General features: G+C 44.6%; 1 protein-coding gene across 1 annotated transcript in view; it reads right to left on the minus strand.

Moving 5' to 3' along the window:
- Window positions 1-3,946: 3,946 nt before the first annotated feature.
- Window positions 3,947-26,498, minus strand: part of sorcs3a (sortilin related VPS10 domain containing receptor 3a) — a gene marked incomplete at both ends in the record, with an annotated part of 138,223 nt that continues 115,671 nt past the window's right edge. The window contains 14 exons of the mRNA XM_079730942.1: window positions 3,947-4,005; window positions 6,021-6,181; window positions 6,769-6,910; window positions 9,432-9,531; window positions 9,620-9,751; window positions 13,440-13,552; window positions 13,950-14,073; window positions 14,419-14,552; window positions 16,985-17,171; window positions 20,908-21,079; window positions 23,849-23,962; window positions 25,128-25,261; window positions 25,374-25,491; window positions 25,998-26,105. Of these exons, the coding sequence (XP_079587068.1) occupies window positions 3,947-4,005; window positions 6,021-6,181; window positions 6,769-6,910; window positions 9,432-9,531; window positions 9,620-9,751; window positions 13,440-13,552; window positions 13,950-14,073; window positions 14,419-14,552; window positions 16,985-17,171; window positions 20,908-21,079; window positions 23,849-23,962; window positions 25,128-25,261; window positions 25,374-25,491; window positions 25,998-26,105 (1,798 nt within the window). The remainder of the gene's footprint in view (window positions 4,006-6,020; window positions 6,182-6,768; window positions 6,911-9,431; window positions 9,532-9,619; window positions 9,752-13,439; window positions 13,553-13,949; window positions 14,074-14,418; window positions 14,553-16,984; window positions 17,172-20,907; window positions 21,080-23,848; window positions 23,963-25,127; window positions 25,262-25,373; window positions 25,492-25,997; window positions 26,106-26,498) is intronic.

Consider the following 26,498-nt stretch of genomic DNA (forward strand, 5'->3'; position numbering starts at 1 on the left):
TTTGACGTTATAAGAATAGCAGTCTCCCGGCGACGTGGGATCTTCTACGCCGAGAAGGACGTGTGTTTGAGATTCTGAGTGGGTCCTGTCACACATTGTCGCCGGACTCCCCAGATGACAACTGAGGGCGAGACTGAGACACAAGATGAATTCAAGCTACTGGAGAATAACAACAAGGCCACTTCTTCTCCATCTCTCTCTCCCGCTCTCTCTCCCCCCCCCCCCCCCTTCCCTGGTGAATAAAGACAAATGGCGTTTTGGCTTTTGTTGCCGGCCTTTGTGCTGTCCACGGTTGATAACTCTGAAATAAAAAGAATACATTTGATGCTCCGCGGGTCCCATCTGCTTTAACCACACAAAACAACAACAACAGGCACAGGAACACCGAAAAATAAAATCAACTGTAATGGAAGAGGGTCCCCCTTCAAGCAATAGGTCACTTTACCCCGGCTGGGGAGCGGGGTCCCGCGGCGGTCCATCCCACTGGATGATGAGATCGGTGGCGACAATGCTGTCGTCTCCCTTGACAACAGTCTTTTATCAAACTCAAAAAGTTCTAATTTTTTTATTTTTGCTCACCTGCTTTGTTTTGTCAGGTATAAGGGCAGGGGTGGAAAAAGGGAAATAATGGAAGCGTCCATGCGGCCCCTCGCCCGATGGTAGCCTCACGCAGCCGCCGCACATCAGCGAGGCTGTGTTTATTATTGTCCCCTGACAGGAACACGCAGAGCCCGAAGTCGTCCCGGTAACCGGGGCAATAATCAAAGGTCACGGCAGGAGGAAGCCTTGCGGTACCCCGTATCCATGGTGCCGGTTTTCCCCCCATCAGGGTCTTTATGCAGCCATCTGCGACCGCAGACGCCCCCTTTCATCTGATCCACCACGTGACATGGTACGGAGGACAGAGACAGCCGTATGGACTAGTGGCAGCATGTGGCTCAGGAGGTAGAGCTGGGTTGGCTGGTAACCGGAAGGTTGCTAGTTCGATCCCCGGCTCCCCGGAGTGTCGAGGAGTCTCTGAGCAAGACACTTAACCCTAACTGCATACCATCGTCGGTGTGTGAATGTGTGCATGAATGGGTGAAAGTTTGGCAATATGTAAAGCGCCTTAAGTGGCCATTGTTTAGAAATGCGCTATATGAATGCAGTCCGTTTACCATTTACTAGTCACAGGTCTTGATGGCGGATTTAAAGACAAAAGGTCAAAGGGTTTATGGTAATCTGAGACAATGTGTGTCTTGTAAAATTTCTGTTTACTTCATGTCTTCTCAACCCTCAACTATCAGAGACTAAATTCAAAATATGCTTCATGTTGGAGTTTGTGAATGTATTGTAATTTATGGTGGTGTTCTGAACAGTAACACACTTAATAGCTGCTCCCCTGTGGTGAATTGCCTAAACTGAGATGTTGTTGCATGTAATCATGCTGATGTGGGAGTCACGTCTGATTGGGAGGTTCTGAGAACACACCTTGATCTTGTTCTTATGATCAAACCCTGTTTTCATTATCGTTCTGCCTGCTGTTTGAATATGAAAAATAAAGCAATACACATAATTGCACCATGTTCCATCTAAATAATGTGGGGAATATATTAATCAGTAAGTAAAGATTTAACTTTTTTTCCCTTCTCTGTGCTTTGTCCGCGTGTTTTTATTTTAGAAACAGGATTCTGCAGCACTTGACATCTTTGTAGTTACTGCCTTTGATTGTTCTTAGCCTCACTTGTAAGTGGCTTTGGATAAGAGCGTCTGCTCAAAGACTGAACAGCGCATAGATGTAAAGATAAAGTGTTCATGTGGGCAGCACGGATTGTGAAGAAAGCTATCATATCAACAACGGTTTTTACGTTCAACAGTTTATAAAAATTTCAATGCCCGGAGAAGAAAATGACTTGATTTACAAAAATACATTTATTGGAAACAATTTGAAACAAAAGGACAGAGGTTTTTGTAGAAATATTCTAATAATGAATAAACAGAACATCACCAATGAGTCATGCAGATTTTGTGCAATAAATTTGATTACTTTGATTTGCCCTTTGAAACAGGAATATACATTTCTTATTTATACCAGAAAATACATGATGTCACATACTTTACCACATGGGATTGCAATTACCAATGATCAAACCCTAAATATTATGTTATTCATAATGAATAATGCATTCAGTGAACAGCAGGTGAAACGGTTCCAACGACATAGGTTCAAAAACAGGTAAACAGGTTTCAAATCAACGGCCATTTGATCATAAGTATTTACACTATAAACGGTGCAGATCAGAGCACTGCGACATTCATTTGTAGTGGTTTACCTCAGTTCCCGCTCAATAAAGAAGTACCCCAGTCTACTTCTGACCTGCAGTAAAAACACTTTAACTAATGCTAAACCCCCCGGGAGATGGATATCAGTCCTTTTCCAGCAGGATGGCTTCTCATACATTCATTTTCAGAGGAAACACTAGTGCACTATGTTCACTCATGAACTCATCGCACCTCGAGCACCAGAGAAGGAGGAGCAAGAGGGAAGGGAAACATGGAACTTCTAGCAGAGGTGGCAAGGTTGCAAGATTGATTCGATAGGGCAGGATTAAAGCCTGATGCTATCGACGCTATAGTCATTTACATGAAGTAACTTTGACCTGAGGCTATAGCTAGCAATAATCGACAAACCTACAATGTCTGTAACAGGCTTATCATGAAATGGATCTATGACTATACTATAAACTATAATCTAAAAACTTTAACCAGCCATATACAAACAATGGAATTAACGTTATCTTATTAATCATGCTTTGCGGGTAGTTGTTCAGACAAGGGGCGAGATCATTCGGAAACCTTGCAAAAGTAAATTTACATATTAAATGCTTCACAGGTTGATCATTAGTAACTAAAATCTCTCTAGGTAGTACCAACCCATAATTTATTCTGTGACTTTGGAATAAATACCATCATTTCAAAGGGCAAATGTACCTGTAGCTGTCATAGAAATAATAATGGTCACAGAGCATAAAAACTCGACTGCATGTACAATGTTCAAATGCTTTCACGTAAAAATGCAAATTAAATAAATAATACAATCTAAATTGTTCCTCGATCACGTTCATACCGTAGGCCTGATTGCTAGTAAATGTAAAACAACAGGTATTCTGTCCAACGGGTATATCTGTAATTACACATATAGCCTACCCTTTGTTGAAGGCATGAGTCTGACAGATAGCGAAATACAAATGCAAAGGATAGATACTTTAGAAAAACCAGGTAAAACAAATAGGGCTCCTTTGATGAATGATTAAAAATAACTATTTACAACACTTGCGTATGTACAGCAGAGGAGCGGTGTCCTCAATAAGAACATGCACATATTAAAATCCTTCTTGTCCAAATAAACCGAGCTCTGCTTAATTACACGTTTGTGATCAGACCATGGACAGTCTCCTGCTGTCTGCTCGTAATAATATCTAGCTGAAAATGAATTATACATATACTATATACAGATAATAGAACAGAAGATAATATTGTACATTTTAATAATATTCCATGTTTTTAGTTACGACTCTGACGTCATGGTGTGTATATATTGGCAGAAACCATCTTTGAAATATAAGATCAGACTTCCACATAACTCTCTCGACAGGTTGAGACAACAGCTCAAGCAACAAAGAGATCTTTCACTTTTGCAAATAATGCATCTCCGTAGCTTTTTACACATCCACAAAACGTGATCGGTTCTGTCAAGGAGAACGTCGGTCTCCTTGAATGGGTTTTTCATGTTGCAGCGTGGTTGTTGCCAAACAAAACACCCGTGCAAATTTGTATAAATGGGGTTCCTCAAGAAAAAAAAAGAAAAGAAAACGATGAATGACAATTGTGTTTGAGAATTACAAAACAGAAAAACATGAATCCCCAACACGTTCTTATTTGTCCTGTACACACATACCAGCCATCTTTACACACTGGTACAGTTAGGAATCTCCCTTGTGTTCTCACAGGAATTCCCAACACCCCCTAAGCAGAGAGAGAGAGAGATAGAGAGAGAGAGAGAGAGAGAGAGAGAGAGAGAGAGAGAGAGAGAGAGAGAGAGAGAGAGAGAGAGAGAGATTCTTTCTTTAACATTTGTTTTTTAATCACATTGAAGATAACATCACCAACTATAAAGTAATAATCTTGAAGATGTTAAATTCATAAATAATTATCTATTTAGTCATTATCTAGCGCCTAATGAGGCTAAACAATGGTGATTGAGCCTATGGCCCACTGATGAAAGCCTTTGCATTTGTAGTATTATGAATGTTACAAACTGGGTGTCATTCCCGGGAACAAGCACAAGCGGCCGATGATGTGTGATTTCTAATCCTCTAGCATCATTGTTTCGGGGCATGTGATTTATTCAGAGATACAAGGTAAACGAACATGCGAACCACACTCTGGAGGTGGTTCAAGAAGCATCCAAGTAGAAATTCAGGGTAAGATTAATAAGCCACATCACACAGGGTCTGATTTAACCGGGTAAATCTTCAATCTATATTGGTATGGGCAGGATGCAAATAAGCCACGCCTACAGGGTCTGATTTACCCAGGTAAATCTTCAATCTATATTGGTATGGGCGGGATGGTAAAAAAGCCACGCCTACAGGGTCTGATTTAGCCAGGTAAATCCTCAATCTATATTGATATGGGCGGGATGGTAAGGAAGCCACCTCAGACCCATGGAACTTTAAATGCTGTTGTGTTGACCACTATGTGTAGAAACAGAAATTAGTCAGTACTGTTAGCAATACAAACATGTGGTCCAATGAGGTAGTAATGTTAGCTTGACTATCATGTAGTCTAATAAGGCATAGAATAAATTAATTTACGTCATAGCAGACAGTTAGTGACGTGTTTTCCATCAGCCAGCGGTGATCGCTCCGCCAAATAGGGTAAGGGGAGCTAACACAACAGACTCGCTCTTCAACTCAGTTGTGTGGGAAGCGGCATAAGGTTCGGGTCGCTGCTAGTGTTGCCAGTAAACCGACTGCCAACTGACTGCTGTCACACAGACGACCATGTTTAGATCTCTGGGAAGTGTGGTGCACAAACACACCTAGAATTACCACTTATCGCCGAAAAAGCGGCACCAAAGAGAACAACCCTTAAATCTTTGAGATTGCCGCTTTAAAAGTATCTGGAGTGGCGGAGAAGAAGTGATCTGATGTCATTGTGTTCATAGTTGTAATCTTATAATAAAGTTGGAATAAATTACTTTGAGCTCTCTGACTGCACTTCAGACAGTGAAAGAAGACTTGAATCCCAGATGAAGTGGAGACAGTTTCTGCTTCCTTCCTATATTTCCACTGCACATTACGGGGATAATACCTGCTTCTGAGCAATCGTAAAGGCTGAATTGCTACAGCTGTTTTAATGGCTGACTGTGCAGCCTGCCTTCCTATCCAGCATGCTTACAGGGTGTAATTCACTGGTTGAAAGTCTTCTCTCCAAATTGAAGCTTAGTGCAGAAGAAGATATTTTCTACCCAATTTTCAAAATAGCTTATTTCAGTTTTTTAAAGGTACGCTTTAATATAAAACTTTTATAGTGATAGTTTTTTTTTTTTACCTGCCTAGTTTATGTGCAGTGATTTACTGTTATTCTGCCATTGTGATGGTCTATTTCTGTACTGTGAATAAAAAGCCTTCGCTGAAATACAATGATGATAGTACACAAGAGCACACATACTCCACTGATTTACAATTAGATCTGTAACAAACCGTCAGAATGACACAAACACAAAGTAAATAGCTAATTCCAAGATAGGAAAATATAATAATAATATCCTCAGCGGAAAAAACCTGCACACCTACAGCCTAAAAATGTGCCTGGATCCAAGAATATGGAAGTCCAACTAGAAGTCCAACTATATCTGGCTTTGAAGAAAGATGGCCTGCACGTATATGTGTCCTGATCCAAATGCAATAACACATACTTTGCGAGTTGTGACCCCAGACGTGTTTTTAATATATCAGTGCGGAACTTCCACTTACGTTTGATCCTTGCGTCCAGCTCCTTCTCCATAAGCTCTTTGGATGTGGTGAACTCGCTCAGGGTGATCTTGGGTGTGCTGTCACCCTGACCTGCTGAGCCAATCATCTCCTGCTCTTTCTCCTGGTTCACCTCAGCATAGATGTTTATCCAAGGGATTTTCCTAAAGGTGAGAGGAAGGCGAGAAAGCTTTGGAATTGCACGTCAGGGTTATCAAGCATAACGGCTCTCCTGAGCTATTTTCAGTCAATTCTTTTCTCATCACTTTCCTTAAAATATACAAATTAACTATTCATATCCATTAAATTCACACATCAATAACCCACACCTTGATTCCTGAAGACTAAACGCTCCCTACTCCTACACAAATTTAATTAAAACGAAATAAGTATACAGTGAAATTATTAATCGGTTTACTTTGTCAACCGGTTTTTGCTCTTTCCTCTTAGTTTTCTCTTAAGGCTAATGTAAATACAAGCATATTCATAATTAATGACTAATATCGGTTCCATTTCGCAAAGACACTTTCAAGAGGACACTTTGTGAGCATGAATAAATTATTTAGCAAATAACAGCTAAAGGGGGCAGTGGCCACCGCCTCCGCATATTAAGCAACTTAACAGTAAATTCCTCAGTGTTTCCAGTACAGCGTGTTTGCAATCATCTACACTGCGTTCAATGTTGCTTCCAAAAGCTTCGCCGCTCAGCCTCGTCATTAGACGATGCTGATTGGATCGTGAAGAGACCCACCTCTTGAACTTGTAGATGAGGAACACAGCCAGTCCGAGCAGCACCACCGACAGCAGCATCAACATGGCCGAGCTGCTGTGTCTGGGGCTGGAGTCCGACAGGGGGGCTGTGAGATTGGTAGATAGCACACGTTTTGGTCGTGCTGCAGAAAGGTGGCCATAGTGTTTAAAGTGGGAGGGGAGAAGGGTTGTTTTTTAGCAACAAGGTGTTTTTTGAGGCTTAATTGAGGCATGCATAGATTTGGTCTGGAATGTTATTTGGAGGAAGACAGTGAACAGGCATGCTTGTTATGGATGGTTTTGTAATGGAAGGTGGAATGAGCAGGTCAGCATCAGCACGAGTTGTTATGTGAAAATGGGACGAATTGCTGTCTAACGAATCCTATTCCGTCTAATATTGAAACCAGCCAACCGACTGAAATTGAAACCAGACAATCTCATTAATATAAATTAGTGACTCCAAAACAGCCTGTTTAATAGTAGATGCAGAATGACCCCCTGGAACATTGATCAGGCAATCGGCAATCAAATCAAATCGTCTACCAACATCCACCCACCATAAAGTTATTCTAGATAGGGGATTTTAGTGATTAAAACAATTGTGTCTAATTAGACTAGCATCTCATTAAAATGATTGCAGAGTTAGTTTGACACACAAAGACTATTATTGTTCTAAGATTAACTCAAACAAGGCTTATTGAGAAGGGATCAATTTAGCACTAGAGATTTGAACTAGGGTCCAATCCTGAGTACTAATTGTGTAATTATTGACTAGGGCGGGCTGGGTAAACATGTCCTATAACAAAAACACTTTATAATACCGTTCAGTCATTTATAATATAAACGGATGGGATCTAGATATATCTAAATCCTATGCAAACTAGAGCCGATCATTTGCACAGTAGCACTGTGGTTAAATGGCGGCTCCCATTACCAGAGCGGCCGCCTGGTAAAGTCATAGTCAAAAAACCACAACTTAACGTCTACCGATGGTACGGTCGGGTAATCACAATGCATTCTATTGTTACCTCTACAAATAAAGCCTGGAGCTCAGAAGTGAAGGCCTCTGATGTGCGTGACCTATCACAAGACGCTGCAAGGCCGTGTGGACCTTTACGCAGGTGAGGGGGGGGGGGGGGGGGGGGGGGGGGGGGGGGGGAGTGAGGTGAACTATGAGAAACATCCCCCATGACGACTGAGGAGGCTACCGCACGCAACAACAAGGTCCTCAGACACCTTGAGCTCCCGGAGCTACACAGAGACCTCCCTCCGGCGAATTGTGAAGCTTGGGTGTCTCATGGGAACTTCTCGCGCTCTAATACTGATGATCAGTGGAATCACTGATGAGGGCCCTCCATGGTCGTTTTAATATTCCTGCTGCTAAACATGTATTGATGTTGGTGTCGGAGTCCCCGCCAAACACATGGGGCTGTGGATCTCTCTTTCATTTCGCATTCAGGGGAGTGAAAGCTACGGGTTTGGATCTCTGAGGCATCCTTGGGCAACATGACCGGGGCCCCTACACCTTGCTCCTTCATGACATGTAAACAAATTCACTGTCAGTCGCTTCGGATAAGTAAGTCTGATGAATGACCTCGTTAGTAGTAGTAGTTCCAAAATGTAGAACCACTGTACTAATCATGAAGTGATGCTCATTCTGCACATTCATTTGTTAGTGGAGGTGGGACACACTGAAAACGGGATGAAGAGCGGACTGATGGACTAGACTACTGGCTTGTTAAAGTGACGGAATGTGTCGCCGCGGGATTCGCATGCGTTGAACCCTTTCTCTGCAATATGGAAACGGACAGCTTTATACATATTCAAATTCCAAGAGTTCAAACGTTCAAACGCCATTTCCAATTCATCAAGGCGTCAGCGTTTTTCCGGAGATAGTAATCGCTGTGAGGCCCTTTAAAGCTCTTGCCTCTTCATTCTCAAGGACTACATAATGAAGATGATGACAGACAGTATGATACTCATCCTGTGGTCAGGTAGTACTAAAAAAGCCGTGGAACAGATGTTCCCCATGTTGATGACGGTCATAAAAGATTCCCTGTGCTTTCAAGGCGAGTCCTTCTTAAAACCGGGCCCCTTTCCCAGCCCCTCCCAAGCAAACTACCGACTCCTGCCAGGAAACATGGCGGGGTGGCCATGAATGCTAACTCCCGATATAGCCCGTGATTCAACAACACAACAAGGGAATCTGAAGCAAACCTTGTCTAAATGAGTCAATATACAGTTTGGTTGTTTGCTTGTTAAGCTGATGAAGTGTTCAGGGATTTTCCATCTTCTTTTTATTTTCTTTTGTGTTTTGGTCAGGGATGGCTATTGCCATATTGGGGTTCAGACTGCAAAGTACTTATTAAACCCACTACTCAGTACCTTTCTGCTGGGGTCCAACATTCTAGCCAATATATGAATGCCTTTGCTGCATGAACGGCTTTGTCAATGTCTTTTAAAGTATCTAAATATGATTTGCTTATGGATTACCATGTCTCGTTCACTCAGCAATGGCATGCGCTTAGCCATTACTGAGTTGTTGTTTTCACATTCATGATTAAAATGCATAGCACAATCAGGCCACGTGACAAGCATATATGATTCCATTGCACGTGCAAGCATTGTACTTCCCACGCCATAGCCTGCCAAAAGGTCTCTTACCCAACGTTAACTGTGTGAAGCAAACAATGACTCGGATGCCCGGCTTCAGCTCAAACTCCACCAAGTTCTTTTTCAGTGCGCTGACAATGATTTTCGACACCTGGTTTGGAACAGATTCAACATTGTTCACACGAGTCAAAAGTGAATTGACGAGAACGTTGGCGCACATGGTGTTGACCCGGTCTCACCCTCTCCAGCTCCTCCTCTTGGTTCTTCTTGGAGTGCGACTGGTTCCTGTTGGGTAACAGGAAGAGCTCGGCAGCTGTCGGGACACCGGGAAACACGGCAACCAAGAGCTGCTCTTCAGGGAAATCCAGCACCTGCATCGTGAATCAACGAACGTGAAAAGCACCCTTCAGATCTCTCCTTCGTAATCAAGCTCAGAATTAATTTCAATGACGTCTGATTGTTTTAAATAGTTCTCACGATTGTATTGTAAATATTGTAGTTTGCCTGTGGATTTGCAACTTCCAACATGAATATGAAATTAATTTGGTTAAAGATGAAAATTTTTTGATAATAACGCAATTATGCATAAAGAGGCTGAGCGGCATTCACATCTACAACCTATCCAGCAGTTCTTACAGTTCCGGCAGAGATTTCCCTTTTCGTGAGGCAAGAAAAATAAAGTCAATGAAATAATTCATAAAAAAAAGAAAAGGCATTATCTCCATCTTCTCTCTCGTTCAAGGCTTTTAACGACTTCAGATAAACGAGGGCTGCACCAACGGCCATGGTGATCGGTCACCATTAAGGAGCCTGTGATATTCCTATTTTTTTTTATTTGTTTTGAATATATTCCGCCACCACGGCCCGGGACAGACAATCGAGTGGCCATACCAGAGCACATCAATTATCAAGCAGAGTGTATCGCTATTCCAGAGGCGGAGTGGTGGACAGAGCATGACTCACAATGAGAGCATGGGGTGGGTAGAGGGCTTCGGCAACGTATAGAAGCCAATGAGATTAAGGCGCAGCAGAGGCAATAGGCCCTGAAAAAAAGAAATCAATACACTCAAGCATGTTTGTTCTCGTTGCAATCACTCATTAGTTTAAAAAGCCTTCTGGCTGGGGCTCCTCAGAGGACGGCTCTTTTGATGCCCTGCAAAATCATTGCTGGATTAGAAAAAGGATCAAAATGAAGAAATCTGATTGCCACATCAAGCAGGAGGATATGCCAGCCACTCGATGCAGGAAACCGACCGGGTGGTTGGGGATGATTCACTTTGACGTCTTGACATGAGTCATGGCTATGTTTACTACTGGTGGGAGACATTTTAACAAGGGCCTCCCCGAGCAGAACATCCGACCATCAGACTCTGTTCTGTACAGAAAGTCCCCCGGTTCCAGTGCGGTGCGGTACGGCCCCTCATCCGGATTTTCCTTGTCTCTATTGCACTAACGCCATTATGTTTGAGCCAGCAGGTTGTGTATTGTTTCGATTATTGGTGTATAGAGTCTAACATCGGATATGTTAAGAAGGGTGCTAATTACTCTTGTAAATGAACTTCAGTTAACTTAACTCTAATGAACGTATACCTTCACCTGTATACATCTAGAAATGTCCTGTCTGTGTCCTAGAGAACAAACTTCTTACAACTGAACTCAAGTGACCATCCATAGTCACTTGAGTTCAACTAAGGCCACTCCATCGCCTATCGTTCCCGCCCCCCCCCCCCCGTTACCCCATGTGGTTCTAAATAAAGGCTTCTAGTCCTCTAGTTATGCTGTACCACGGGGCTCTCACAGTGTTCCGACACGGGGATATGTAGGACATTGAATTGACAAAGCATGGCAGACCAACAGCAGAGTGCACTAGAGCACTCTGCAGAGTCTACAACGAACGCGCTTCTTATCGCCACTATACTCACGTCGTTGTGCCCGCTGTCTTCACGCCTTCTCTCCTTCAAACCCGAACCGCACCAGCAGAGCTCAATCCCACCCCGCCCCCAACCCCCCCACCGCTCAGCTTGTACCCACACTCTGAGAGCAGTTAAGCAATCTCAGGCTGAGAGGAAGTGGAGTCAATTAATCTGGGGACTCTCCTGACCTAAGTATCGGCCCTCTCTTTATCGCCTTCTTTAATCTCCCCGTATCTCTCGAGGCAAACCTTTTTTAACATAGACAACAAGATTAGCGAGCGCTGATTTCCGTACAAAGAAACCAAACGTCTCCCGCTATTACCAGCCCCCTCCAGCTCCTTGTCCAACACCCCTCACCTTCGTCGGGGTGCTGTTGACTTTGTCACCTTCTGTAAAGAGAGTGGCTCGTGGTGGCTAATAAAAGCCAAGTCTCTACCTCATACATCGATGCGGGCGCACACACACACACACACACAAACTTGCACAAGCACTCTCACGCTCACGCACAATCTTCCGGCAAACAGCACAATCGCTACTTTTCAGATGCTGACACGGCTAAGCTCCTAATCTCTAACAGAACTACAACCTGCAAATACAAAAATAACAAAATAACACCTGAAGTTGAACCCGAAGTTCTTCGAAAAAATACATTGGCACTTAACTGTTGCAGCACACCAATTACATCTGCTGATGCAGTCAGGTGGTGAGGCAGGGTTGTGGGGTATTAAAAACCCTATCTTTGTATCTGCACTCTTATTTTCAGGGAGATGTAAAGTGTTGGAAATATTTTACTTCTGTTGTAACCAACGGACATCAATAGAGGAAATGCTGCAATGGTTGTGGTTGGTCAGCGTTTAATGCCGGCCCTGAACATTTGTTTCCTTAGAGCAGGAAATCTTTAGGAGCACCGACAAAGAGACTTACCCAGAAAAAGCCAACCCAGTCATCAGCCTGAAGTTCATCTAATCTCATTTATTATCCTATTTATTATAATGGTTATCCGAGTTAGGTTATTTGGGAATCGATCTGCATTTGATGGTGCTGGGTCTGTTAAATGGTAGCGTTACATAAGTTCAGGTCATTAATGCCGGTTAAAGGAGGGGGAGTACTGATTGGTAACACTGCGTTCTTGTAATAGATTACCAAGACACATACAGAGCGTCCTGAATCAAAGACTTCCTGCTCCACCAAGGGAGTAGGAACCGGAGGGGACGGAGGGGACGTGTCCCCTCCAATATCGGAGACAGGCGCATTTGTCCCACCTAAAAATTATACCAGATCTGTCAGTTTTCCGATATGTGTCCCCCCCAATGTTAAACTCATTCCTACGCCCCTGTGCTCCACTCTCGCATTGACATGTCACGCGTGTATAGTCGGTCAAGGCACAGGTGAATGCACTTTGCAACTCACAAACTCCCGAAGCCGGGAGCCAAGCAGCACTTAAAATTGATTTGGGAGCTTTCCCCGCACAAAGTGAACACATCTGCTCCATTCATACATTTTAAGAGGCCAAAACACAGGCATGTGAAGATCAACATGCCAAAGATGTCAGGGCGCACTCATGCAAGCTTTCAGAGTCTGAGCGCCTCCCCTGTTAGGAATAAAGTGCTCATCAAGTGATTTCAGTTAGGGAGGTATCTCAGCACCCCCATTGCACCATATATGCGTTAATGAATGAGTGCAGTCATCCACGGCTGTGGGGCAGAGAGTGAAGAGACCCACGTGGGAAGGAGGCATTTGAAGAGTTTAAGTTGATATTAGAAATAATGAGACCTAAAAAAATGATGAGATCAGACCAAGAGAGAGACAGGAGACAGAGAGAGACAGAGAGAGAGAGAGAGAGAGAGAGAGAGAGAGAGAGAGAGAGACGAAAAGAGACAGACAGACAGACAGACAGACAGACAAAGGAAAAAGCAGGAGACAAGAGAGGGAGACAGAACAAGAGACGAAAGAAAGAAAGAGACAGAGAGACAGTGAGATAGAGACAGGAGAAAGAAGAAGACAGAGAGAGAGAGACAGAGAGAGAGAGTCAGAGGAAAGAAAGAGAGACAGGTTGAGAGATGTTGAGACAGAGAAAGAGAGAGAGTGACAGAGAGACAGAGAGAGACAGTGAGACAGAGAAGGTAGGAGTAAAACCCACACGTACCTGGAGTATAGACTTCTTAATGACGCGGCCCACATCCAGCCTCCACTCGGGGATGTCAGGGTTGAACTCGTCCAGGTTGGGCGAGAAAGATAAAAGCAGCGATTTGAAGAATTCTGTCGATGAGAGGCCGGGATAGAGAAAATCAGCCGTTAATTCAGTCTGATCCAGGGGCTATATTTCCAAGGAGAGCGGGGCTGTCATTTCTCTTAAGATGAGATTCAGGTAGTTAACATTTTATAAAGGGAGAGTTTTTATTTTTTTGCATAGGCCTACTCTTCGCCTATGGGCGAACGTACTCACCATAATTTCAGATAATTAGAAAATGTCAGCGCCATAGACCAACACATCCAGATGCAATAAATCAATACCTTTGACCATAAGCCTCCTGCCAAATTGGTTAATTTGGAACGAAGCGGAAATAAAACCCACAACAACGCTGATTCGGTTAATAAGTTACCGTTCAGCCCTATTTTAGCGTACTGCATTTTCAGGGGAAAGAGCGAAAGTCACCTTGGACGGCCACGGTTCTGGTGTCCTGCAGAATGGCGTTGGAGGAAGACACTTGGACCGTGACGGTGTGCATGCCTTCGGTGAGGAAGGTGTACGAGACGCTGCCTTCCAGCGTTATCACCGGCTGTGGGCGGACAGGAGGGCGCACAAAGAGAAATGGTTCGTCTGGTGGTTAGAGGGTGTGTGGGGGCTAGCCGGGAGGTTATTGGTTTGATCCCCCCCACAGTCTGCAGTCTACCGGTATAGGCGTCCTTGGGCAAGGTGTCTCAGCCATCCCCCTGCTACTTTAGAAACCTCGGGAAAACGCGTTTGATAAAAGCGTCTACTAAATCGTGAACCGAATCGTAAAGACAAAAACATTCTTCAATTATCGCAATAAAGGTCTGAAAAGGATTTCTTCAAAAGTCGAAAAAAATACAGAAATAAAGTAGCAACCCCAGTACGATATCATTAATGGCAACCCCAGTACCTCGGTGTGGTTGTCCAGCCACCAGAAGTAGGTGACGGTGCGGGAGTGGCCGGGCCAGACCACGGCCGTGATGTTCACCTCCTGGTGGCGTATGGCCACGTAGGGCGCCAGCAGCTGCACATGCTCCACTGGACCTGGTGGCCGACGTCACACACACACACACACACACCCACACACACACACACACACACACACACACACACACACACACACACACACACACAGGTGTCAACAGGGTGTGCAGCGAGTGTGGAAATTAGCCACTTCACACTTTGACACATCCGGCAGCCATTAGCGCTTTAAGCGGGAAGAAAACACACTTTTGCATGTTGGCCACTTCATCAATAATGTCTACCTCAACTGTCAACATCAACATTTAGATATTTATTTGTTATCTGCCCTTATTGTGGTTGTACAGAGACCCATTGTATTTTTTCCTGTAGTTCTACATTTAAACGCGGTACATTTCCCTGGCCCGTGCATTCTGCCGTGACACCCCAACATAATCCCGTCCTGGGTTAATACAGAGCTCCCTTATCGTCCTCACAGCTGGATGGCGTATCGAACCAGGACCGAGCTGACCGCTCAGCCTCGCAGGCGGCTGTCCTTGCGGCCGGGGTGACAGCTCGGTGAGACGCAGAGTCGATACGTGTCAGACGGATGTGCCGCCTGAGCTCTTAAGGGATGAGGCTGCCTCTGATTCTCTTTGTCAGCCTCCCCCCAAAACAAAAGGTGCAGGAACCAAAACAAACATAATTTTCTGCTAAATTTTCTTGCTTTGTGTTTTTTTTCTTTTCGATCTGAATGCGTAAAGACTTGGGTAGGGTAGGAGTTCATCGTTCCACAAACTCTTCTAAACACTGTCGTGACACACACTTGAAAGTATGTAAGCTGTCATATCTTTGAGAGAGGGTCCTAGAAGAGAAGAAAATCTAGAAGAGAAGGAACTATCTAAGGGAAGTCTGGAGTTGGTTGGGGTTGGTGGTGTTTTGCAGTGCTGTGGACTCATGACATGTTCAATGTGACCGTGTCAGAAGATTCAGCAGCTTTCATCATTTGAGAACATTTAAGTGGGTGTAGAAACATATTGTAGGGCCGACCCTTAAAGATAGAACAAGTGCTGTGAAGCCTATGAGCCTACTAGCAGCTGACAGAGAGCCAGGGGAACTAACACACTAATCTTAGGGATAACATTTACAAAAGAAGATCGGTTCAGAAAAAATACATCAACAAATAAAAAAATACAAGAGAAAAAGCTTGTCTTTAGAAGATCATTTCTGAGAGCGAGAGAGAAAGAGCAAGAGAGAGAGAGAGAGAGAGAGAGAGAGAGAGAAAAGATGAATAGAGAGAGAGATAGAAGGTAGGGAGTGAGAGCAAAAGAGAGAGAGAGAGAGAGAGAGATACAGAGCAAGAGCAAGAGATAAAGTGAGAGAGAGGGAGAGAGTGCATTTCATTCCAAATGTATCGCACATTTTTACAGAATTTTCATAATTTCTAGTGGACTGTAGTGGACCGCTGCTGTTATGCTTAAACAAGGAGCTTGTTCATCGCGATAAGCAGTAGATTGCTCTATTCCTCCAGTCAGGGGCACTTATACCACTAAGTAGAAGAGGGCACAATTCCATGGTGTAATAAAACGCCAGCCAAACCACAAATGGAGAAAACAAATGCTTGTTGGGCTTGGAAAAGAAAGAAAGGAATGGATATGAGCCTTCGGCGGTAGCTTGGGTGACATTTTATCACTCGTCATTTTTTCACATTGATTAGCTGAATCTGTTTCCATCGTACCAGTCACATTTACCTTTTATCGATACAATAACTTTTCCAGCCCCCTCAAGCGAAAAACGATTTACATATTTTGATATTTCGATAATCTTTTCGGAAATTGCAATGCTTTTTCAAATTGGTAAAGAGAGAGAGAACAAGAGAGATACAGATTCATAAAGAAGCCACACCAGTTTACCCCAGACCATCACTGTGGATCTGAGTTGGAAAGATTAAACAGTTCCATGTATGTAAATAAAATGAAAGCCCTTAAAACCACTTGTGATGATTATGTCAAAAGGCCTTGTTTAATTGGCTCTGGCTCTCTAGACGTCGTCTAAATAATTAACTCGGCATATTCAGATAGAATTGTGTTTGGTTGATTAGCTTTTACTTTGTTTACTGTGTTGGCTTTTAATAGATAAGTCATATCTGAGCAAGTATTCCTGGTCAATAATTGGATAAATTAAATCAGTTAAAGACACCTTTTTCCAATTCACTTCATGCCCGATAATATCATTTCTCACAACTACATTTGTCACAATATCACTCCTGATCTTTCAAACGAATATAATAATGCCGAAAGGCAAAGATAAGCACATTGTGAAAAAACGTCTCGAGTTTCATTGCCTTTTAAACTTCTAAGTCGTGTGCACCACAATTTTACAAACCCTTGAGTCGCAATTAACTCAAGACCAGTGAGGATTCCATTCAATAAAGGAGATCAAACTCTAAACAGATAAAAGGAAGATGAAACTCTGGCTGCTGCACGGCGCTCGCCGGCGCCCTGTGATTAACGTACACGTGACGTGCAGGTAGAGGGTCGTGGTGTCGAATCCCAGCGAGTTCTCCGCCAGAGCCGTGACGCGGAATATGCCGGCCGCCTTGTACATGTGCCGGATACCCTCTTCGGTCCAGCTCAGGTTGGAGTACGAAACCGCCGTCCCGTCGCCGAAGTCCAGCTGGATGTTGGTCCTCATGGAGTCCCCCTAGCACACGGCGGGACACACACACACACACACACACACACACACAGGTGAGCGTCCCCACAGACCCATCGTTTAACGGGGCAATTGATGGACTCCGAGCAGAGGACTACGGCTCACCTGATGCTGCAAACACACAAACGGGCTGACAAACGTTTATTCTGATTCGTTAAAATCGTTTAATCGTTTTTTTATTCGGAATCCTTAGCTTTAATGCATCTGTTAAGGAGCTTGCACTATTGTCGTCCATTTCCCAAGTTCATTTGCAACGTTTTGAAGCAAACGCAAACTAACCACAAACCAACCAAGACAAACACTCACACGCACACATGCACACACACACACACACACACACACACACACACACACACACACACACACACACATTTGTACACCAGGTGTCAAGTCGCCTTCAGACCCGGACCAGCTCCGGACTCCGGGACTCATTATCATAACGATGACATCATCTCTGACATTAAAACCACAAAAAGTCAAACAACAATAAACTCTCTGACCGCGGTCGGCGCTGCCCATCAGGCCTTCGGCTCTGAGGGCGTGTGGCGCCAGCAGGCTCACATTGTGAGGGAGCTCTGGCGGTGTCGTCTGGCGTCTCGTACGTGCGCGTGGCGACCAGGTCGCCACTTCCTCAGCTGCGATGCCCCGTCCGTGCTAAATCACATCTGGAGCAATTCTAGTGTTTGCCCACAGCCGCAGTGCCTTGGTGGCTCCAGCTGCCGTGGCAACTGAGCCATGCCTTCCCCCGGCACCCCACTCCTTTCCAACAGACCCTCCCCCCCTGCATGCTGAAAACTCCCAGCCCTCCTCTTTGGCACGCCGTAGCGTAAAAACACGAGCGAGGCGATCGTCACCGACGACAATGCCTTTCCATTCCACCCTCGGCTGAAACACAATGTAAGGCCGTGATTAGCCGCATTGCTTACCGTCCCCTCTCTCTCTCTCTCTCTCTCTCTCCCTCTCTCTTTTGTTTATTCTCTTTAAGCCGCAGCCTCGCTTGGCTCTCTGTCTCTTTGTGTGGATTTAAGGTGTGTGAGAGCGTCGTCGTCTAAGCACAGCTTCTGGGAATACCTCGAGTTGCGGCGGCGGCTGGAAACGATATCTCGAAAACGAGTGGTCGGCGGAGAGAATAGAAAGAAAGAAGACAAGCCGGGGTCGGGATCATCGGCGTTGTGCTCCTATTGTTGTGGCAGGGCTGAGATGAGTGGGCACGGCTCCCAACGCCAGGCCCCGTGGCCGCTGGCGTCGCCGGCTCACACTTCCCACTCTCGTGGCCGCTGTCGTCGTCTCTTCGCCGTGCCACTCGGGAAGGCACAATGGGATTTCCCTAATCTCCATTAGACGGATTCAAGGCCAACGAGTTAAATGTCACTCTTTTGTGTCTGAGAGGCTGGCGGCATACCGCGGAGACCGGAGGCAGAGGCAAGGACAACAACAGCAGGGGGGGCCGCAGCGGAGAGAGGGTCCGGCACAAAGGAGGGCCCCACGGGAGCCCGGCGCCAAAGGATGGAGGAAAGGGGTCTCGCAATGATTTGACACTTAAAAAAGACAATCGTCTGGCGGGAAGTGTGTCTCTTGTCAGATGCAAGGCCGAGGTGGGCGGGGGGATTGGGTACGAAATGAAAAAACGCGCGGTAGAAAGCTGAGACCTTTAACAGAACGAGATGCAATCGGATCCCGGACATCGTGACTGCCAGTCCTCCAATTACAGTTTTGCTGACATTATATGGTGAAATAATGTGGGGTATTTGGTGTAAAATCCCCACACTCGTATTACAAAACTTTTACGCTGCGTTTCCTGATCATAAAATGTGTACGAAATGTCATGAGCGTAGTGGTATTAGGTCTGAAGTTACCATGGATTGAATTTAGCACCCACAAATCCAGCTCTGCAGCTTGACAATAATCAAAAAGGAACGATATAACATTACAGCATATTATGTAGCCGTCGATTTATATGGGGGATGCAGGATATCATCTCAATGTAGATACACAGGGACTGAGAAACGCAAAAGTGCGTTAGTGTGTACATTGTTCCTAAAGTGTTCCTGTCAAGTCAAAACCCAGATTTGTGCATATGCGGTGATATTTGCTCACACACTGCAACGTGACGTAAAGTATGGGCAAACATGTCTGGAAGGGTTCCCTTTGAGCCCTTGAGGTGTCGCTGAGTCACCCAAACTCTTTCCAGAGCCCTTTCAGGCCATTTGGCAGTCCTTCGCTCTTTCAAGCAGAGCCACAAAGAGGGACATGAATAGGAATGCATTTAAAGTTGTTTCTTGGATATCATTCATTCATACATAGAGGTATATTAATAACCAATCTCCAGGAATTATTACACGTAAGGCTTTCCCTGTTATTACATTTTTTCATTTGATCTGCATATTCAAAGACACACACCGACACCCCCACACACACCCACACACACACACACCTTCCGAGCATTAAATATTTAGGCCAAATTGCGCACCCCAAGAAAAATTGCCATAGCAGGCTTCATGAATATAAATGTCCATAATACGTTTGAATCCATCTCAAGCATTTCTGGCGCTGACCACGGCCAGCCGGAAGCACCCAGAGGATTCTACTACCTCACCCTCCGTATATTTTCCAATTGCAAATCACCCCCTCCACCGCCCTCCTCTGAAAGGAAGCCCCAGGCCACAGATCCTTTACCCCCAGCACCAAGTCGAGCGACCGCACGACCGGGCTAGTCCGAGTCGAGCGGGAAAGCCCCTCTCTTGCCTCCGGTCTTCGCCACTGCGGAGGGAAAAGCCTCGCGGAGGGTTCTAGGAGGGACCGTACTCGCCCCGACTTCAAGGTGAATACGCTCATCAGATTCCCAGGGAGAGGAGGAGAGGGCCAGGCCTGCGGTTCTGAACTGAATCCTACCCCCAACCGGGTCCTCTTTGAGGTCGTTCGCTCCTTGCCCAATTTATTAGCCTCAAACCTCTGCCCCCCCCCCCCCCCCCCCCCCTCCCCCCTCTCAGCGCTCGTTCGTTACTCCAATAAAACTGGAGAGCATTTTTTTTTTTAGATAACTGTCTTGCCAGTTGCTGAAATCAAAAATGAAGGATATACTTTGCTGAAATCAACTGTTCTTCCCCTGCCCTCTAGCGTCTTTCCCCTTTTTATTATCATTGTGGCCCTCTGGGCAGTGAGCATCTTCTGAAGGGGATGCTGCCCCATGTGCACAGCCGTTATCCTCAACCCTCTCTCATCTTCACTTTCACTGGCTGCTTCTCATTGATTGGTATTTTATTGGTCTTAAAGTGGAGATCAATGGCAATCATTACCCCCTCGGAGAAACAAGTATTCACTTAGGATAGAAACGTAGCTCTCTTTGTGTTTGTGTGTGTGTGTGTTTGTGTGCATGTGCATGTGTATGTCTGTATGCGTGTGTGTGTGTCCGTGTGTCTGTGTGTGTGTGTCTGTGTCCGTGTGTGTGTTTGTGTGCATGCCTGCATGCGTGTATCGGTCTCTGTGTGTGCGTATGTGTCTGTGTTAGTATGTGTGCACGTGCGTGCGTCTGTGTGTGTTTGTGTGTGCGCATGTGTGTGCATGTGTGTGACGATGCATGAGTGTGTGTGTGCGCATTCATGTGTGTGTGCATGCATGTGTGTGTGTGTGTGTGTGTGTGTGTGTGTGTGTGTGTGTGTGTGTGTGTGTGTGTGTGTGTGTGTGTGTGTGTGTGTGTGTGTGTGTGTGTGTGTGTGAGTCCCACCTCGTCCAGGTGCACCTTGAAGGAGACGTTGGTCCCCAGGTGTGCGGTGAGCTTGTCGTCCTTGGTGGTCAGGGACAGACCCCGGGGGGCTCTGCTGGGACACTGCTGCCTCCTGGGCGTGTACATCTCCTTCACCCCCTTGGTGCAGTTGTTGGACACCACCTTACGGTATCTGCCCGGAGAGGGGAGCCACGGGACCCGACCGTCATCGATTCCCGCCATGCCACGGGAGATCGAGTAACGCGTCGTGTCCTATGACGTCATGCTCTGTCACGTCATCTCTTTGACGCCGTGTCATATCACGTCCCATTATGTCCTGTGACGCCGTGTTGTGCCTTGTCCCGTCACGTCAATTCATGTCCTATGACCTCATCAATGTCATGTCCAATCACGTCACGTACTTTCCTACGATATCATTAATGGCATGTCATGTCATGTCACATCATAGCATGACACGTTACATCATGCTAGCTTCCTTCATGTCCTTTCAATGTCACATCACATCACATCCCTTCATATCATCATCAGATTTCATGTCATTTCAGTTCATATCATATACTCTATGTTATGTGCCCGCAATCCAATAGTCTGTATCCTTATTTTGAACATATTTGCATGGCAATTATCATCATGGTGGGTATAATAAGAGACACATTGCACAACATGATTGAAAAAACACTCTGTCTATTTGAGCCACTATGACCAGATCTATTGCTGATTAAAGGTGACATATTATACCACCAGGTGTGAGTGTGATTAGCTGTTACAAGCCGTTTTGAAAATCTGCCTCTTCTGACATCACGAGTGGGCGTGTCCACCTAGATGTGTGCTGGATGGATCAGTCAACCAGCCTACCCAGTGGACTGTAGCAAACGTTGCTCATCCATTCGTCATACATCTAGGTTGACACGCCCACTTGTGATGTCAGAAGAGGCAGATTTTTAAAACAATTTGCAATGGCTAATCACCATTCACACATATGTCACCTTTAAAATAAAAAACTCATGCTTCCTTGCACTCAATTACAGCGTTGTACATGAGCTATGAATTGGAAGCTTGTTATTTATATGCTGAATCAGATGTTTTATGTACAAATTAATAATCAAAGAGGAAGGTATTAATCTCTGACTTGTAAATGTCAATGACTGTTATTGCACCTTACTATGAATCATATCATAGTCAAATGGTTCATAAAACACAAGACCAACACACACATCTTTTCTCCATAACGATTCTCCTATTTGTTCAGCTTAGATTCATTTCATCTGCTATTCCCAAGTGAAGAAAAGTTCATGTTTGTGTTTTTCTCCTATTTGCTCCACTCTAAATAACAGCATTCTTTCTTTTCCAGGTTTACGACAACCCTAATAAATTCATAGTTTATGAAAATGGGTTGAATGACCTGCACCCCATAAAGGGTGATTCATACACAAGGAATTAACTGGATGTTCATATCCATTTTGACCAGCGAAAACATCTACCTATGCCATAGCAATGTATATCACAAAGTCTGATGTTTGTTTGTAGCACAGTTTATTGAGTGTGTGTTCACACCAGTACAGTATGTCCCTGCATGAGCCAACACATTATTTCTTTGTTGAACAGTGGGTTTAGTATTCAACTGGGACTTTGAGTTGATTAGCAAAGGTCACTGAAAGACGCAAGCATTTATCTCATGTCTAATAGAGTGGCTCTATGCAATCTTAAAATGTGACAAAACAGAGAATGAACAAAATGATTTCCCTATTATTTGAGGAACATTGAGTTCCAGCTCATTTTTCTAAGTGTGTTAAAGAAACACATTCACTCAGCTTTGATTCCATAATTGTATATATATATATTATTATTATTATTATTATATTTTAAGGTTCATCATGTATTTTGCGTCATAAATACCTAAGTCATCAGATGACTTAGGCAGAGAGTGATTAGGCAATGTAAAAGGCCCTCTGAGTGGCTTAGGATATATCCAAAGAGGCAAAGTGAATCAGCAGCGTTAGGAGAGTAGAGTTAGGTTAGGTATCACAATTTGGCCAAAATATGACATAGGCAATGATGCTATCAGGCTGAGGATACATATATTGACTCCTCCTAGCTTGCAACCACGCCTTGTAAACATAACAACAGTGTTCGCAGCCGAAGCTTGTTGTCGAAGCTTGTTGACGAAGCTGACCGGGGTAAAGCTACTACGATGTTTAACAAAATGTACTTCTGGAACACAATTCAGAGGGAAGATTCATCTGGAGGGCTGTTGGTTGGGACCCAATACCTCGGTGGTCTCTATATGACCGTTGCCAAGAGGGAACCCTTCACGTTTCAGGGCGAGTATAAATACGCCTTTGTTTTAAACTTGGTCTTGTTATACGTGTTTATATACTGGGCCGATTGTTGTGATACCTGTTTATATACTGGGCCGATGTGTTAACACCCGGCCTTCCTTCTTTAGTAATGTCCATATCTTTCCCTCTCTATTCTGATTGTATGGATGTAAAGAGCCGGGTACTGTCAGTTGGAACCCCTCTGATGATGTCCCTGGCTGTGTGTGAATCCATGATTGCTAAAACCCTTTTAGCGAATGAAAATAAAAAGGCAAAAAAAATAAATTGTTCACTCCTTACGAGGATGGGACATCGTACTAGATCAACGAATTAACACACACACACACACACACACATGCATGGACCTTAATTTCCTATTTCCTCTTAGTAACCCTCAAAGTATTCAGTCAACCACTTACCTAATAGCGACGACGCCTTTATAAATGTGAAGTTGATATCGCACATTAATTCCAGCTTTAAATCGTGTCTCCTGCTTTGCATTTATGCCGCTATATCTCATGCATGTTTAATCCATCAATTACCAAAAAATTTAACGTGCTCTTATCGTTTGCTGGCATCTCGTTCTGAAAAACAAGACCCACCGCCGAGCTGAACCCACTCACCCAGTGCTGTTGAAGTAGTTCTGCCCCTGGCTGCAGCTCTTGGAGAGGGTGTAAGGGTTGAACCAGAAGGCAGGCCTGCAGTTCCCATCGCCCCTCCGCTCGTATCCATAATCACTAGCAGACAAACAAAGCCGAGCCACACCACAGTGCATAATCAGCGCTGGCTCTTGGGGAAAGGAGACACACTGTAACGCAGTGCCTTCGTTTGCTTGTTTTTCTTCTATTTATTCCATCTCCTCCATCTCCTCATAACTGGGTCCGACGGGGTTGTCTTGCATGGAGGAACATCATTATAAGGTATTGATTAGGGACACACTGTTGACAACTGTTCCCTAACAGTATGTGGAGAAGAGTTGCTTTCTATAGGCTACCACAGCCTTCCTGCTTCATCTCTCCGTAACTATGACATTGATTCTGCGTTTGCCGGGCTATAACAAAAAAGCCAAACCTGTTTATGGCAGAGGTGAAGAAATGAACAGCTTTTTAATTACAGGTTCCCTACAGCACCCTATCTGCATAGGTTGATATATCTAACGAGGAACGAGGTGTTTGTTGTGCAGGAGACAAATTGGAGTAATAACAATAAAATACTGGAACCTCAAAACCGAAAACTTATTTCAGAATGATTGATTGGGGAGGAAATTGTTCGGGGAGCAAATAACCTGACACAGCGAAAAGTCCAGAGTTCAATTTAGAGAAGTCTGTGTTCACAACTTTGCTTCCAATATTTGTCTGCTAATGCTTACTCTATTATACTTATTATCATTAATGTATGTCATGAATGTTTCATAAAATTTGACTATGTCGGTAAATGTCTAAACATTTTGGCACAGTGACTAGAAATAGATATAAATGCCCATTTTATTGGTTGAAGTTTAACCGTTCATGTTAAAACCAATTAATACTGATGGTTCCTCCTTCCATTATGTCACCTAAATAACTGCTATATATTTGAGGAGTTTGTTCATTGTTCCCTGTCTTTGCAAGATAAAACAATACCACAACAAGCTCAGGATTAGCATACAAATGGAAATTTAGCTCCCTCGCATCTTCTCAACACAATTATGAACATAGTTTTTACAGCGTTACATTCAGGTCCATAGAAAAAAAATGCTTTGAAAATATGTGTTCAGTTCGAAACCTCACACTCCTACTCCACCCAATGGATTAAATCCAAGTATTGTATATTAATCTGGATAGACGCCTTTTACAGTTCACAAAATTACAGAACATCTTCTCTTCCAATGAAAACCAAACCGACATCAAATGAATCACTTACCATTCAAAATCGTGCGCTTTGCAGATACAAGACTCTGTAGAGAGAACTCTGGAGTAATCCCTTCCCAGCATACAGTAGTTCCCAGGCCTGCGTTTCATGTAGATCTGTTTTTGCCCCATCACGCACGGCTCTCCCTTTGACCAAGACAAATTGCATCGCTCAAAACCAAAGTAGTTAACGTCCATTTGATGGGAACTGAGGCCACGGCACCACAAGCAGGTTATGGGGATCCATGGTTCACATTACCTGATTATTCAGGTGCCAAGTTTGGTAATCTTCCTCAGTACATCTCCTGCTGAAGACCGACTTGTAGTCGATTTTAATGAGCTGCCACTCAGACCGGTGGCTGAAGTGGCCGAAGAATCTGTGTGATGTAAAGACACAAAGTGATTATTCCCCATACACCTCAGCAATCAAACTACCACTGTACGATCGCAATACACAATGACATTTTAGACATGATCCTCAGTGAATAGTCTTTTAGTGGCGAACTGAGGTTTTACACACCGTGTTTGACAGATTGTCTATTATGTTAATTGTACCCCTATTTTACACCTAAATCACCTCCCAAAACGGTATTTAATCTTGTGCACATGCACTTAACAGATATCACCCCCAGGGCGTTTATTTCAAACGGCTTCATAAGACACACACACACACACACACACACACACACACACACACACACACACACACACACACACACACACACACACACACACACAGCCGCGCATGCAAACGGCTCCAGTTACGTTCCCCTCGCCTCAGGCCCCTACTAACAAATCCCGTTATAATGAGCGCCGACTCATTCCTCCAGACGCCACCTTCCAACGGGAGAAACACAGAGCAACCAGACAGAGAGGTCCCTACGTCATGATCTGGTTCTCCGCCCCGGCCTCCACCAGCACGCCGTCCACAAACAGCGGCACCATGGAGAAGCTGTGGCGGGTCCAATGTCTGCCCTCGTCGAAGCTGATCCTGCGGAAGAGAGAGAAAGAGGCGTCACCTTCAGCCTCCGGAAAAGCCAACCCTGCTAATGCGTTTTTAGTTCTCTGTTAACCTTCTCTCAAAGTTATCCACTGGTTTGCCGACGGTCGGCACACACATGCACAGGCAGAAGCACGCACACACACATGACACACGCACATTGGGCGCACACGCGCACACACGCTCGCACACACACTATTTTTATTTCACTGAGGTCGCAGGGAGAGTTTTAGTGGCAAAATGAAAGCAGAGGCCCATGCAATTAGCCCCGAGTTTTAGAGGCGTGGAATAAAAAGAAGAGAGCCATGTCACTAGCAGAGCAATAATACAGAAAATGGACTCCATATAACATGAACTGAGGACGCGTCAGGCTTTCTGCAGGGA

This window comes from Pollachius pollachius, assembly GCF_949987615.1.
Source record: "Pollachius pollachius genome assembly, chromosome: 2".
NCBI classification, from domain to species: domain Eukaryota; kingdom Metazoa; phylum Chordata; class Actinopteri; order Gadiformes; family Gadidae; genus Pollachius; species Pollachius pollachius.